Raw genomic sequence first — 15,490 nt, 5'->3', positions numbered from 1 at the left:
GCCTTAAAAAATTATTATAACCAAAATTAATTTTTCTAATTTCAAATATCATTTACAATATTATAAATCAAGCCAAAACAATCAAATTTCCCGTTCAGTTGCCCAATACATGCACAAACACAACCTTGTGTTTAATTTATTATTTTTAATATATAAAACTCTGTTATGTCTGGAACGTACTCAAACATTAATTGTGGTGATGCATAAAATAAACTTTTACAAGTTCTAAATATTTGCAATATTGGATGTTAATGAGCCATTATTCTTACTTTTTATAGGTAGATCGGGCTTATCTCCTGAAGTTGTTGCATAGCGTTTAACTAAAACATAGAAAGAGAAACAAATAATTAAAAAAATAAAAGGCCAATTCAACCAAATGATATTTTCAATACTAAAATGATAAAGCAATACACAATAGAAACTAGGATTTAAATCTTACAACACTATCAAAACAATACACTAATAATGTAGAAAATAACACGTTATTACAAGAAAACTCTTACACATTTTCTATACCATTAAATGAGACACTAAGAAAAAAAAAAGCTTTTTAATGAAATTACTTTTCTCTGGCATTGTATTTTATAACTAAATGAAAGCAAACATTTATCTCTATAGGAATAAAGTTGATATATACCACTGTAAACCACTTGGTAACAAATAAATTACAATGTTTTATCCAAGCTGCATTAATAATAACTATTTTGCTAGAAGAAAACTTTGAAATGGTTTTTCATTGCACTGTGTTTTGTTGCAATCCATTAGTTAATAATTTATTTTTCTGCACAAGCTATAGTAATCTATTAGTGAAAATTCACTTACTCTAAAAATGATTAGATGTTGTTTTCATGTTTCATGGAAGCCAGTATTACTGTATGGGGTATTGTTCAAAATATCTAATGTATTTGAATATCTTCATTGTTAATTATGGTATACACCTTAATTATTGGTTTTCATGTATGATAATAAAACAGATGTTTTAGTGTTTCTTCGTGTCATCACTTTTGTTTACAATAAACATCATCTTTACTTCTTTAACCCAATCATAATAGGTCACAGGTCAAAGGCCACATCATCAAAATTTTCTTGAACTACTATATGAATTTATGTCATTAAGTCTGGTATCAATTATATATAATAATTTAAATTTTAGTTGTATAAATTAACTAATTTCTTAATTCAAAAGTAAATATTAAAAGAACACACCTAAATATCAATTTTAGTTAGTCTCGTGGTATATTGAATGCAGCATTGGTTCAAATTAGATTTTTGTGATGTCAAAATACTAAGTCCATAGTTTCATGCAAGCAAGGAACTCAAGTTACCAATACTAAGAAGATATAAAATAAGAACCTCATATCTTTCAATTTTGCTAAATCAATAATGCAATTGCCCCCCCATCACTTCTTTCCATTTTTAGAAACAATCCCTCATATAAACTTACTTCAACATTTGACATGGAAATAACCAATCAGCAGCTTATAATGTTCCCTAATGGTTTTCTCAGCCATTTTAATCTGTCAGAAGTCCTCCTCATTCTTATGAACCATGGCATCCAAATGATAGATCTTTTGTGCACTCAAAATTTCATATTTGTTTTAGACCTAAATACATCTTAGTTACAAAGCTTGTTAAATTATAGTGGAATTCTATGATATTAGTATAGTAATTTAAGATTTTTTTAATTATTCAACTGTATATGTGAAACCTAAAAAAATATAGTTAGTTTCATATTTTCTTCATGTGAAATTTTAAAAGGCTGGAGCTAGAAGAGTTAATTGTTTGCTTTACTTCTTTGTTTACTGTTCTACATTTAAAAAATACAAGTTTAATGATTTATTTCCAAATAGTAATAACTTGTATACATGATTAATAACTCAAATGTGACTGTATATTACATAATATTGCTAACCCACCAACACAAGGTCACATTGTCAAAACCAAAAGTCAGTTTTATATTAATAGATACAGTAACATGAATAAATATACAGTGCATGTATGCAAGTTCTACAATATTAGCCAAGCATGTCTGGAAGGTCAATATAATAATAATAAATATTTCATGTTATGAGAATTAATCTATTTAGTTTAACCATTTCTCTTCTTGAGAAGTCTTCTTACAAAAAAACAAGATAACTTATATTTATTTACTAATTTTTTATGGTGGTTATGAGGTTAATCAAATTAAAAGACCCCATACAGTTAGAAAAGAAAAAATAACAGATAAAATATAGTCTTACTGAAAACAAACATGTGAAATGTATTTAGGAAATTACACAAACAATATTTGAGATTTTAGGGATAAAGGATAGTTTGTTTTTATCAGAGCAGTAAAATAACTTTGCACTCAAACCAGTAACAAAACAGACAAGATTTTCAAACAAATCTTCAATTAAAATATTTCCTTCAAAATATGATTTTCTTAATACAAAACACTTGCAATCTTTACTAAAAGTCTAGCAAGTTGTATGAAGATACACATACTGCATCAAAAGTTAAAGTGTAAACACTTAATATGTGCAAATGTGTATATGAACTTATGAATATTATACCAAGCCCATCACAAAAGGCTTAAAGATTCCTGCACTCCATTATTTATCTCCCTTACGTCTACAACACATTACAACATGAAATAATCTTTAAGAATTAAAATTTAGCACACTATATTCTCTTAGGTCTAACATACATTGGAGCACAAAATATTCTATAAATAAAGATACTATCATAAAACAATTAAGTTTAAGCCTAACATTCATAAAGCTCACACCTGAAAACCAAAGATCTCAATTTCATTGAGAAATTAGAAAATAATTAGCTTTCAAAGTACACGTTTGAGAGAAGCTTAAATTTCCTAGCAACTGGACAATTATTCATATATTTTTTCTAACAAAAAAGCTGAAATTTATTTTTTGGATTGGACAATGACCTTGATAAACATAACCACTAAATGTCAATATTCTGGGTGGAAAATAAGCTTAGCACAGTTTTATAAATTGGTCTCCTGAATAAATATATAATCAACATGTTGCAGAATGATATGCATATTTTCCTCTTAAAGAGTTAGTTACGATTAATTATTATTTTCTAATCATAAACAACTCAAACTGTGGTTATTTAATTTTTTCCCTCTCACTGTTGGATGTGAAATGCTATTTTCAGTGCATATGTAAGGATTCATAATTAAAAGATCATAAACAATGACTGTAAAAATAACAGTTTGCAAGAAAAGATACTTTGATTTTCAGACATGTTACCAAACTTTTGTTTGTTGCATCAGCTTACCTAATCTTGAAGAAGATGATCCAGAAATGTTAAGATTTAAATTAAAATGATCTCTCCTACAGTTTTTCTGGTGCACTGTTCTAAAATTTGCAGTCTCCACACCAAGACTTCTTAGATGCCTATAGAGTCTGGCCTTAAAGGAAAGTGGTAACCTGACAGTTTTAGCCAATAAAGAGGTCATCTCTAAACCCAGAAATAAAAATATAAACAAATTTAATTACAATACAACCTTTCAATAAATTCTAGAACCTAAGTTATAACCTATAAGAAAAATATAAATAAAATTGTCTCAAACTTAACTAATGTTCATGAAAATATGAAATAGTAAGTGACAAATTAGGTAAATATCTGAACTACACAATAAACATCTAGAATATTCATTCTGTAATTAACATAAAATGAAGTTAAATATAATAAATGATATACTAAACACATTAAGAGGTGTGTGTCTAACACAATCTGGCTTCAGCCTCCACCACTTTACAAAACATATAGTCAATTAAAGTTAAATCTTCAGTAATAGCCAGAAAAAAAAAAATCAATAATAATTACAAGACTATGAATTTTTCTAGTTTTTCAGCTAAATCTATTAAAAAATTATCACCTGAATAATAAAAAACCAATACTGTTCGTGCATAAGATGGTTAAATGCTAACATTTCATTTTAAAACTTTAAACAAATTTACTAGCTTCCTAAGTTATAGTTCTTAAGTAGTTTACAACTACTGTTTGCTATACAGTGTCATGCTATTTTGTAAACTAAAATTTTTTATGGCATTTCATAATCATATATTACACACAGATGGCAAGTTGAATAGTAAGACATAATTTACCTCAAATGAAGAATATTCTAAATTTTTAACTGTATTTAAAATGGTAAAATTATCCATATACATAGTGCAAAATATGTATGTTTGTTTGTTCAATACCTAATTACTCCTGGTCAATCTCAGCCAAACATTGACGGATGATAGTTTAGAACAAGGGTCATGTTAATGTGGGGTTCATAACCCCCTCCACTCTCATTATGTATTTATCATCTTTAAAACAAGTTAACATTAATTGCACTCTCTATGAAAGAGTGCAGTAAAAAAACAAATGGCCACTACTATTGCAATAATACACAAACCCAGTTGAAGTTTTTACTCCAACAGTCACCATGATATGGATATAAAGAGCTGTATATTGGGAGTTACCCTCCCTTTCTACTTTGACCTTCTGTGGGCAATGACCATTGGTTAATCATACGAGTATAATTAAAATCATACTCATTCTTGTTCCTGGGCAGAAAGTGTTATTTTCCAATTTCTTATGCCTAAAGTAAATGGAAAAATACCTATTTTTCTCTTCAAACTTTCCTTTTGTAACCTTGGTCATGAAATTTTCAAATTTACCCATTTTCCAGAACGTTCCAGGTAGATTCAGTGCTGAGAAGCCGATAAAGAATTTTCTCAAACTTACAAGAATTTTCAACAACTTCCATAGTAATGTATATACAGGGGCTCACCACTTCAGTTTAGTTCTAGCTGCCTAAATGAACACAGACTTATCTGATTTTATCAGAGATGGCATCAAGAAGCTGCAAGCATTCTCCAGATGCATTCTGCTATGTATGTGGCCAATGTATCAAGACAAGAGCAACAAAGAACTCTCAGCATCTGCTAAAATGTGTGAAGCCTACAAGGCATATTTCTGCATACCTGTCGGGGATCAAGACAAACCTTATTTTACCTGCGAGCACTGCAAAAAAACTCGAGAAGCTGTAACTGAGAAGATTACAAAAGTGCTAATATTATGCAAGTTAGATTTTCAAAGAAAATTAGAAAATTCTGAATTACACAGGTGTCCAACCCCTTGTCTGTGGCAACCCAAACTCAGTTCAGGTGCAAAAAATTACCTTTAAGATTACAAAATTTGTATACTGATCTCTGTCTGTGTGTAATCAAAGTGGTTTAACTTGAATTCAGAGAAAATGCATCTGTTTAAGTTGCTGATTATCCTTTGAGTATCCTTTTCATCATTACAAAGTGGAATATACTTCATGCCACCCTGTCACTGCCAAGATCAGGCCACCTTTCCAAACTAAGCACATATGCAAGCAGAAAACTGGTTAGGACTGCCACTGTGAAGCCAACAGTAACTTTGAAAATTCTGCAAAATTCCATGTTCAGTCCTTACACAAAGCTGACCTGTATAGGCAAGGGACAAAAAAAGAACCCATTACTGAAAAAGGATTACCTTAAATCTCATATGAGGTTTGCAAGAAAGCATGTAATAATACCTCAGAAGCAAAGCAGAAAGTTTTGTGGCCTAAATTCAAAGCAATACATCTGATGCAACCCAAACATAGCACATCACTCAATCAACACCATCACAACTATCTAGCACTGTGATGGCAACATCATGTTACAGGGATGCTTCTCATCAGTAGGGACTGAAAAACTTGTCAGAATTGAGAGGAAGATGGATGATTTTGTCAGAAAAAATGGGTAAAACTTTTACCATCTCATTGTGTAAAGCTGGTAGATTACCTGTCCGAAAAGACTCACAGCAGTAATTGCTGCCAAAGGTTCTTCCTTCATGTACTGATTTAGGGGGCTGAATACTTATGCTATCAACAAATTTCAGTTTATATATTTCCTTTGCAGGTTTTGTTGACATTCACCCTCCTTCACATATAACAGTGTTAAGTTTTATCATTAGAATTTTCAATGGAAAATTTTATTAAAATAAATTGTTTACATGATTTGAATTAGATCAAAATGTGACATTACTGGTAAAGGTGAATACTTTTACAAGGCACTGTATCTGGTTATTACACAATCATAACTTATATAACTTGCAAGTTTCCTATTTATATTTTGTACATTTTGTCTAACCTTCAACTTCAGTGTATGATGTAATGCAAAAGTAACATAATACTGAGAATGCAAGATGTTTATTGTTGATTGACTTAATTATTGTGCACATATGACACCAAATTATGTTGAGTTGTAGCACTGAAATACTAACTTTGCCAAGGCAAATACAAGAAAGGATTTTCTTTGTCAATACTTATCACATAGGCAGTAATCTCCTAGTTTCAAATGGAACATGCCAATTAGCACGTGAATGCCACTTGTCCAGTGTTCACGGACTTTCTTTTGTAAGTTGTCTTCTTCTGTTACTAAATTACTCCTAGGATTACTTGATGTGTCTTTATTGTGTCAGTAGAGGTGTAACATATTAACTAATGTACATTTATTTTAATATCTACTTTGTTTCAGTTTAATGCATGTAGCATATATTGTTAAATGTGTATTGCACAAGTTCTACCTCTTCTCTAACTGTGTAGAAGATTCTCAAGAGTAAGAATCAACAATATATGTTTTATAAAGCACTAGTGTATCTTCAAATATTGTTTCCAAGTGAATACTTCAGAATCTTTCTTAATGAGTAAAAGAGGTAGCTATCACAAGATGCAGAGAGACAAAAAGTAGAATACTGTTGGATCAATACAGTCAGTACCTATAAGCCTCATAATCTATAACTGTAATAAATGATTATTAATTATAAAACAACAGATACTTAACCAGAAATGTGAGTATATTTCAAACACTACAAATCATTTAACTTCGGACATTAGTATATCTACGAGGGCATTAAGTATCTTTGTCAATAAAAAGTCAGCTTTTAAGCAACACAAGACTAGCCAATAATAGACAGTTAGCTAGTTTAAGCAAAGTGTAACAATATCAACTCAGAAATAATTTGCTCGTCATTGACGTGGACCTCTGATAAAATAATCGGTTCTAGACAGAGAGCACACTCAACATATTTTCCAAGTCTGTAGAACTCTTGTATGTAAATTATTACTTGTAATAGCCATTATTATTAATTGTATTATTATTTTTATATTAAAATATATTTGTGTTAAGAAAGAAAAATGTTTATCAATCCTGTTGGCAAATATCATAAGTTCAATACATATTGACATTCAATTAACTTTTAAAGTAAAATAAATATTTCCAGCTATTTGAAATCATAATACATAACTTATGTAACACAATAAATCTGAGACTTATCCCAGATAAATTATAATACATAACATAGGCGACTGTAGGTTACCCAGTTACCATGTTAATGTCACAAAACTCAACTATCACAGACTGCTAATGTTAAATCAAATGTATGTTGCTGAAATAGTTATTCTCTTGAGGCAATGATTAGTTCTGCCATGTCAAAAATGTAAAATTTCCAAACCACATTCACTTAAACGTATGATACAGTTGAATTCTATAGTGTTTTTCAGATGATCTGATGCAAATACAGTTCAATCACTTAAGCTTTTATAAGAATTATATCACCTATTCAACATAAGGTTTCTCTACTTACCTGAATGCTGCCCTGATGCTAGTTCTTGACAAGACCACAAGATGGCATAGAAATTGTAATCAGTGTCCACCAGGTAAAATTTTATTTTTTTGGGCTCTAATAATATAAAAAGAAAAACAAAATTAACACAACATTCATTACAACTATGAAATATTTTCTTTGAAAACATAAAAGAATGAACTAACAAAAAATAATAATAACAGCATTCCATTAAAAAGAAAACTAACCAATATGCTTTCCAAATAACATAACCTTTCCATGCATTTCAATTATCATGCAATGCTATTTCCAAGCAAAAATGGTCAAAACTTTTGTAGCTCAAAGAAAAATAATACACCTTAACCTAGATTTCTGTATTTATTTCTTGTATTTGAATCATATGAAGCTTAAACTCTTCAATTAAACTTTATTAGCAACAAATTTATGCCAGTACCTTTTGATAGTTAAGCAAAATTACAAAACAAAACTGAACTCTGTGATGCTATTTTGAAAAAAACTAAACCTTGTATAAAGCAATACTGATATCTTGAAGCACAAGATCTGCAAGTATGTTATAATTGCTTTATCACAAATAATTAATACCTGTCTTTAAATTCTTATCTATAAACACACCTAAATCTTCATTGTCTTCTTTAACATGACAGCTCTCACAATACACATAATAATAAACTCCTCTTTTGTTTTCAGATGATAAATTACATTTTTCTCATTTTAAATTGATCACTAAGCCTGTCTAAGTTATCACAAAATATAAGTTCCTTTTGGGAGAGAAAAAATAATTTGTTGATTAGTAAATAAAATTAAAGAAGCCCCCTTCAGATAATCTTCACCTCAACTGAACCCTAACCCTATTACAGGTTCTCCTTCAACAAGTAAAATTTATTTTGTTGTTCTTAACACCACAGGATCAAGTATATTAGTCTGAGAAATCCTGTAATTTATTAAAATAGTCTAAATATATTGGCCTCAATGGTATCAGTTACCACCAGCCAATAACTGGTGTTTTAAATGTTTATAAATGTGATTTCTCACAGTCCTTTCTTTAAATCTGTAAAAATACTTTGTCAAACTAACACTCAACACTAAAAAACATATATGTAAAATCTATGTAAAAAAATAAAAGAATGCCACACCTTCTGACCCAAATTTGAGATCAAATGAGCCTGGTTTTCCTCTGGAATTAGAGATTTGTCCGTGACCCTCTTCTTCAAAACCTGTTCTATAAACACAATTTTTAGATATTACTAGGTGCTGATTGTTCACACTATTTACTGTGATCTAAAACAAGTATATAAAAATGACAATATATTGAAAACATGCAGCAAACCTTCCAAATTGAATGTCTTGCCAAATATCAGATAAAATTAATCTTATGTATTACATATATTACAGAACAAAAAATGAACTGTTGAAAGTTGATGTTGAGAATTTAGAAGATCATCAGATATTTACATTACTTCTTAAAAACAAAATGTTTTAAAAGAAAGAAGGAATTTTCTTCACTAAATAATCCTCAAAACACTCACAATATTATTTTTAATGTAGACTCTTGCTCAAACACTCAGCATGACATACTGAATGCTGAAACATTAACTATTTCAAATCTGAATGAAAGAAAACTAGCCTCACTTTGACTTAAAACTAACCTGTTTAACATTCTAAATTTATAAGTGAATAACTCAAAGAGATACTTTTGTGAAGAATCTTAAAAAATATCCAAAGTAAGAAACTATCATTTACACCTAATGGGAGCCTTTCAGCATCTAGTAGTCACCTTTTAAAATACAAAAACAAAAGTTTGAACAAAAATGTCTTTTAATTTGTTTCATTAACCCTTTTGCAATGTGCTCAGTATAATATACACAAATTTGATTTGTCTACACATTTTTACATGTTAAGAATTTGCACTATAACTTTTGATACAGCATGTACATTTTCACAAAATCTGATAGACTTTTAGTAAAGATTACATGTATTTTGTATGTGTAAAATCAGATTTTTTAATGAAATATTTTTACTAAAGATTTGTTTGTGAACACAGAGTTTGTTTCATTACTAGACTAAGTGCAAAGTGATTTCATGTTATGATTAAAAAAACTATTCTTCCTTCCAAAAATCTCAAATATTATTCACATGATTTCTTAAATCTCCTAAATACATTTCAAATGTTTGTTTTCTGTAAGACTTTATATTTTGTTATATATGAGATCTTCCACTTGACCAGCCTTGTATACATCATAAAAAATTAGGAACTAAATATAAATTACCCATTTTTCATGGAAGAATAACTACATATAACACAAAAATACAAATGTTCAGTCTAAATACATTTAGTCATATAACACTATATACTTACATACATATATATATGTCCTTGATATTTTGTGGAAAACATTATAAACTATGAAGAATAAATTATTTTTTTCTGAACTAATTTATTTTTGAAGAGACAAAAATGTTGCCAGCATCACAAATGGCCCAACATGAAATGATTAACATTGTTAAACTTTGAAGTACAAAGTTTCTAGTGCAGCATGATAATTTACCACAAAAACAGCAGTAAAAATTTCTTTCCAAGCATTACTTTTAATATTTTAATTAAAATTGTTTCACTTAGTTTAGTTTCTTAATATAAATTTCAGATGAATATTTCTAATTTGAAATGTAATAATATGCATATTACTTTTTAAGTTTCTATACAGCAAAAGAACTGGCTGGTTGGTTAACTTGATATAATTCATTACTCATGAGCATTAAAACAACAGATTAATTTCAGGAAAATAATCAACTTAAACTAGTACTTTCAATTATTACTGTTTTCAGTAACTCCAGCTATCCAATTAATTTAATTTCTGAAATTACAATTTCTCATTATTTTTTTATTAGTTATAAGATGTTCTGTTCAATCAATTAGTTTCACAACTTGTGAAAAAGGCAACAGTATACACATCTTCCACTTCAACTGCTTATACTTAACTCATAAACATGAGGAATGTAGTCACTGGTTACACAAGTTGTCATACCACTGCCTGTTGTCCATGTTCACCATATTTATCTTAATATTTTAGTTCTAACTTGATATACTGCTCACTTATTAAAAACATAACCAGTGTTATTTAGGCTAATATTGCATTAGTGAAAAATAGTTATGGCAAGTTAATATTTATTATTCTCTCAAAAAATATTTAATTGCAGAATAACTTGCTCATTAAGTCATTAACATATTTACATGAATGAGAGTCCTAATTAATTACAGCTAGCTCTGACTAGATAGAAACCACTGAAAAGGTCTGGCTGTCATAACGTGCTAGATAAAACTTGATACAGTGCAGCAGCCTTTAAGCTGTTCTATTTACCGATTTCTAGGCAAGCACATGCAGTTCTAGTTTCTTCTGGCTTTCCATGTAAATTTGGACATATTAATTACTTTAATTTATTCATTCTAAACTTCTGCCCCTATCAACAACTTCTGAGATTTTTACTCTCACACATTTCCTAATCTGTAAGTTTTACTTCAATGATTATGAAATTATAAAAATTCAAAAATAATTAAAATCAAATTTTTTTCCATATCACTATGACCTTAATCTTTTTTATAATTCTTTGATTTCCACCTTATGAATCATTTTAATCTATGCAGAGGTCAGCTAAGTATCATCACAAGTTATTTTGGCACATAAATATGTACTGTTTGTTATTTTTTCAGCACGAGTTTGTTATCTCTGAAAACATATCACTATTCTAGCAAGAATATTTTCTAGTTCTATCATATGAAATCTAAATATAGTTATTTTAAATAAAGTATTAATTTAGTCAGTTTTAGCATTCTTGTGAAACTTTGTTGGACAAACTCATAGAACAGAATCTTCAACGTGTTATAACTTTCATACACTGTTGCGTATACATGATACATTCACAAAGAACATTTAAGATCAAATAAGTAATTAAATCCTTCACAATAAAGAATGGTTTGAAAGTGTTTTATAAAGAAATGAAGGTAAAAATAGAAATAGTAGTTTTATGTGAGAGAAAATGACTAGTTGAATGTAACTGATTAATGATCCCAACAACTGCATAAAAAACTTTGCATAAAAAAAGATTAGTTTGGATCAGTGACTTGTTAAGAGACCATATAATGATATAAAGGCATAATTTATTATTCTCATAAAAAATTCAGTGTTAGGAAATGATGAGTAATGTGTACAGACAGTTCACAAGTTTCACATGTGGGAAGGTTTAAAATCTTGTACAACAAGATGGCATTCAAAAGAACACTGCTTATGATTTTATTAAAGAAACATGGCATCATATACATCATGTTACAGAATAAAAATATCAGTTCTACACGCCCTTATGCTTGCATAAGTTCTTTTTTTTTTGTATTTCTGTGACACTGTGAAATTAATGAAAACCATATGGTTGTTGTAACATCAGATACCTAACAAAAATGCTCTTCCTAATAACATGTAATAGAAACTTAATATTTTTTTATAATTAAGGACATGTCCTTTGCCAATTACACAATTGTTTCTGTTCATAATCACAATGACAAAGTGGTTTAGTCTCTGCTCTGACTATTCTGTAATATTGCTGCAACCCTTCCATAGAAATCCCATGCAAGCAGGGAAACTTTTTTTTTTACTTACAGCTTTTCAGTACATGGAGAACTATTAAATGCAAGACCTTATGATCAAATGTGAAATGCTTGTATCATGACTTGTGTCTATTAACTATCATCTCATGAGAAGCCTGAACAAAAGCATTTTAGAAATCCAAATAATTACATTTAAATATAACAACAGGTCTGTTAAGTCCTTCAAGGCTTTCTTATCCACTAAACTAACCTTTTTAAAAATATCTCTGAAATACAACCAAAAATGCTGTTCACCTTGCTACTAGAAACGACAGCAAACCGCATGAATAGTTTTACACTGTTAACCATCACAACAGTTTCGTTTACCTCCATAATACTGTTATCGTATTTAAACTTCTAATTTAAATTACAATAAATGATAATATCAAAAAATCTAACTTGTTTTGTACAGCACCAACATCCTAGCGACAACCAGCAAAATCCAAAACCTTAATATCATCAGCAAATTTAATGCACCTTTTAAGAATATTAAACTATTTTGTTACTACTAATGTAAGATTAATAGGCCTATAGGTATAACTACCTAAACCATTAAACACCGAAATATTTCTTTTTTAGTAAAAGTTAAAAAAATAAAAATTGTTTGGCAATAACGTAAAATCAGAAGCTCAAATTTACCACCTCTATCACATAAATCTGATCAAAGAAAAAGAAAATGGCTTGCCATGGCGGTGATTTAAACCAACGTTTTTAAGACCACCAAAGAAAAATTTATATGCCTACAAACTTACTTAACCTAAACTCCCCAGTCAAAGTAGATTATCTCGAAACTAATTTTACAGAACAAAAATAGTACGGAAGGTTTTCAGCTTAGCGATAACTGTAGCTAACCTAATACACCATACAAATATAGAAGTAACGATAGATTCGTATGATTATCGTTAACTTTAAGGTACAGCTATCAAAGTTTAGTTGTTAAAAATGCGTTTTAATGTTGTTCCATAAATTTATACTTAACAGTTTTAATATCTTATTACTATTTTTGGTAGTTTGTCAGTTCGATATAGTTCAAAACAAAACATCGAACAGATTATTAAATAAATAATAAATTATTTTTTAAAATACCTTTTATTTTTTCATACATCACCTTCTTTTCACCTACCGGAGATCTTTTGAAGAAAAATATATTTTTACGTCAGATCCACTTGCAGGTTCTACGTAGAAAACATCACACCCTCTGCTGTCTTCAGAATTCGTCAGTATTCGTTCGGTTTCGTACCATAAACCACTTAACTGAATAAAAAATTAAAACTTATATATGTCTTTATGTGTGTGTGTAAACAATAACCATGAAAAAAATGTTACTTACAAAATTAATTATATTGTTCAAGTAACAAGAACATACAGCATAGGTAATGTTATAAAAGTTTGTCTGGAACTGAACTGTAAAAATGCAATAACTTTTTTTTCACGATATTCATAAATTTATTTCCTCATGTATACTTTGATTAGCTTAAGACCTTTCCCACGCCAGACAAATGCTCTACCTTCTGAGCTAAATAACTGATTTCATAACACTTCTTGGTAAGTATAATTTTTTACATTTCTGATTATTCCAGTAAGATTCCATAAAATAAAAACAACAATAATTAGTGTTATGTATTAACTTTTAACAGAAGACAGTTTGTGTGTGTTTTGGTTGTTTCGTATTCAACTATACACTATTGTATCCAAACTTTGTTCTCCACATTGAGGAACTGAACCCCGAACTTTAGTATTATAACTTCATAAAGATACCCACAGATGTTAATTAACCTTTAGGTACTGAAATCAATGAGATAACCTCTTTTAACATGGGTGGACGGGGAATGGAATTCGGGGCCTACTTGAAAACCGCAGCAATGGTAGAAGCCTCAGACTTCTATTTTAACCATTTTTGACCACCTCATAGCATCAAGTCTTTGGAACTATAATACTAAAAATCGGGTTTTGATATTCGCATTAGGCAGAGTGCAAATAGTCCATTGTGTAACTTTGTGATTAACAATGAACAAATAATATGGGAGACAGAATAAATGTTTTCTTTTCCAGCTAGTTCTGTTTATTTAGACATACTTTCCTGGATTTATTTTTTGTTTATAATGCAATGATACCCAACAAAACAACAAGAAAAAAGATAATATAAGAAGCGCCAATTCATAACAACTGAACTACATAACGTCTGATTCGTACACATTTACGTAACTAAACCTGCAAAAAAGTATCACTTATAAAAATACTACACTCAAACCGTATAAAAGATAAAATTGTATTAAAATTAAATAGTCGTATATATCTAACACCACTACCCCAAAATTATTTTCTTCCATAACACTGTTAAGGTTATTCCTATCCAAAGTATACTTATAAACAACATAACACTATTTAGGGACAATAAGAGACTTGCTGATCCACCTAAACTGCTCCATCCACTGCAATAAACTAAAAATAACAAAAAAATACTCACGAGACTGGGTTTGGTTTGTTTGGAATTAAGCACGAAGCTACACATTGGGCTATACGTGTTCTGCCCACCATGGGTATTGAAGCCCGATTTCTAGTGGTTGAGTCCGCAAATATACTGCTGTGCCATTGGAGGGGGGGGGGGTAAGAGACTGAGAAGAACATAAAATTTGTATGAGTTAAAATTACATATCTGCTTATGCTGACCAACCATAGGTTTATTTGTTTGTTAATATGAAGAAAGTTACACAATGGCTATTTGTGTTGTGTCAATTACAGGTGTCGAAACCCAATTTGTAATACTATACGCCTTCGTTCTTACAGCTAAGTCATTGGGAGGCCCAGCCAAAGGACTGATGCGAGAGAAATCTGCATAAATCTTTGAATAAGCTATTTTAAAACAAATTGAAACTAGTTCGGTTTTTGAATGGTTTTTCAACATTTAAGATTTTCAGGCATGAAACAGCTTATATTATGTAAGTTTTATTAATATATTGAATTCACTATGAATAAATAAGGTTTACAAAATTATTGACCTCATATATAATGTGAAATTATGGAAACGTCCAATCCTAACTCTCGTAAACATGTCTGTTGTTCAAATTCTACACTTACACCTGAAATGTAAAAAAAAAAAAGTTCCAAATATTTATTGATACTAGAGTTGTTAATAAGAACTTATGAGCAAAAGTAAAGAACAGTACGTAATAAGATGTCAACCACACTATTTCTGCTTAT

The 15,490-nt window shown here is 29.6% G+C and overlaps 1 protein-coding gene across 1 annotated transcript in view; it reads right to left on the bottom strand.

The window, feature by feature from the left end:
- The window catches only part of LOC143231367 (uncharacterized), a 53,923-nt gene that overhangs the window by 27,697 nt on the left and 10,736 nt on the right, over positions 1-15,490 (bottom strand). Inside the window, exons 2-6 of the mRNA XM_076465911.1 lie at positions 13,413-13,543; positions 8,790-8,875; positions 7,657-7,752; positions 3,283-3,465; positions 270-320 (exon numbers count right to left, since the gene is read on the bottom strand). Of these exons, the coding sequence (XP_076322026.1) occupies positions 270-320; positions 3,283-3,465; positions 7,657-7,752; positions 8,790-8,875; positions 13,413-13,543 (547 nt within the window). The remainder of the gene's footprint in view (positions 1-269; positions 321-3,282; positions 3,466-7,656; positions 7,753-8,789; positions 8,876-13,412; positions 13,544-15,490) is intronic.

This window comes from Tachypleus tridentatus, chromosome 11 (assembly GCF_004210375.1).
Source record: "Tachypleus tridentatus isolate NWPU-2018 chromosome 11, ASM421037v1, whole genome shotgun sequence".
Lineage (NCBI taxonomy): Eukaryota > Metazoa > Arthropoda > Merostomata > Xiphosura > Limulidae > Tachypleus > Tachypleus tridentatus.
This window is presented reverse-complemented; position numbering and strand designations above follow the sequence as displayed.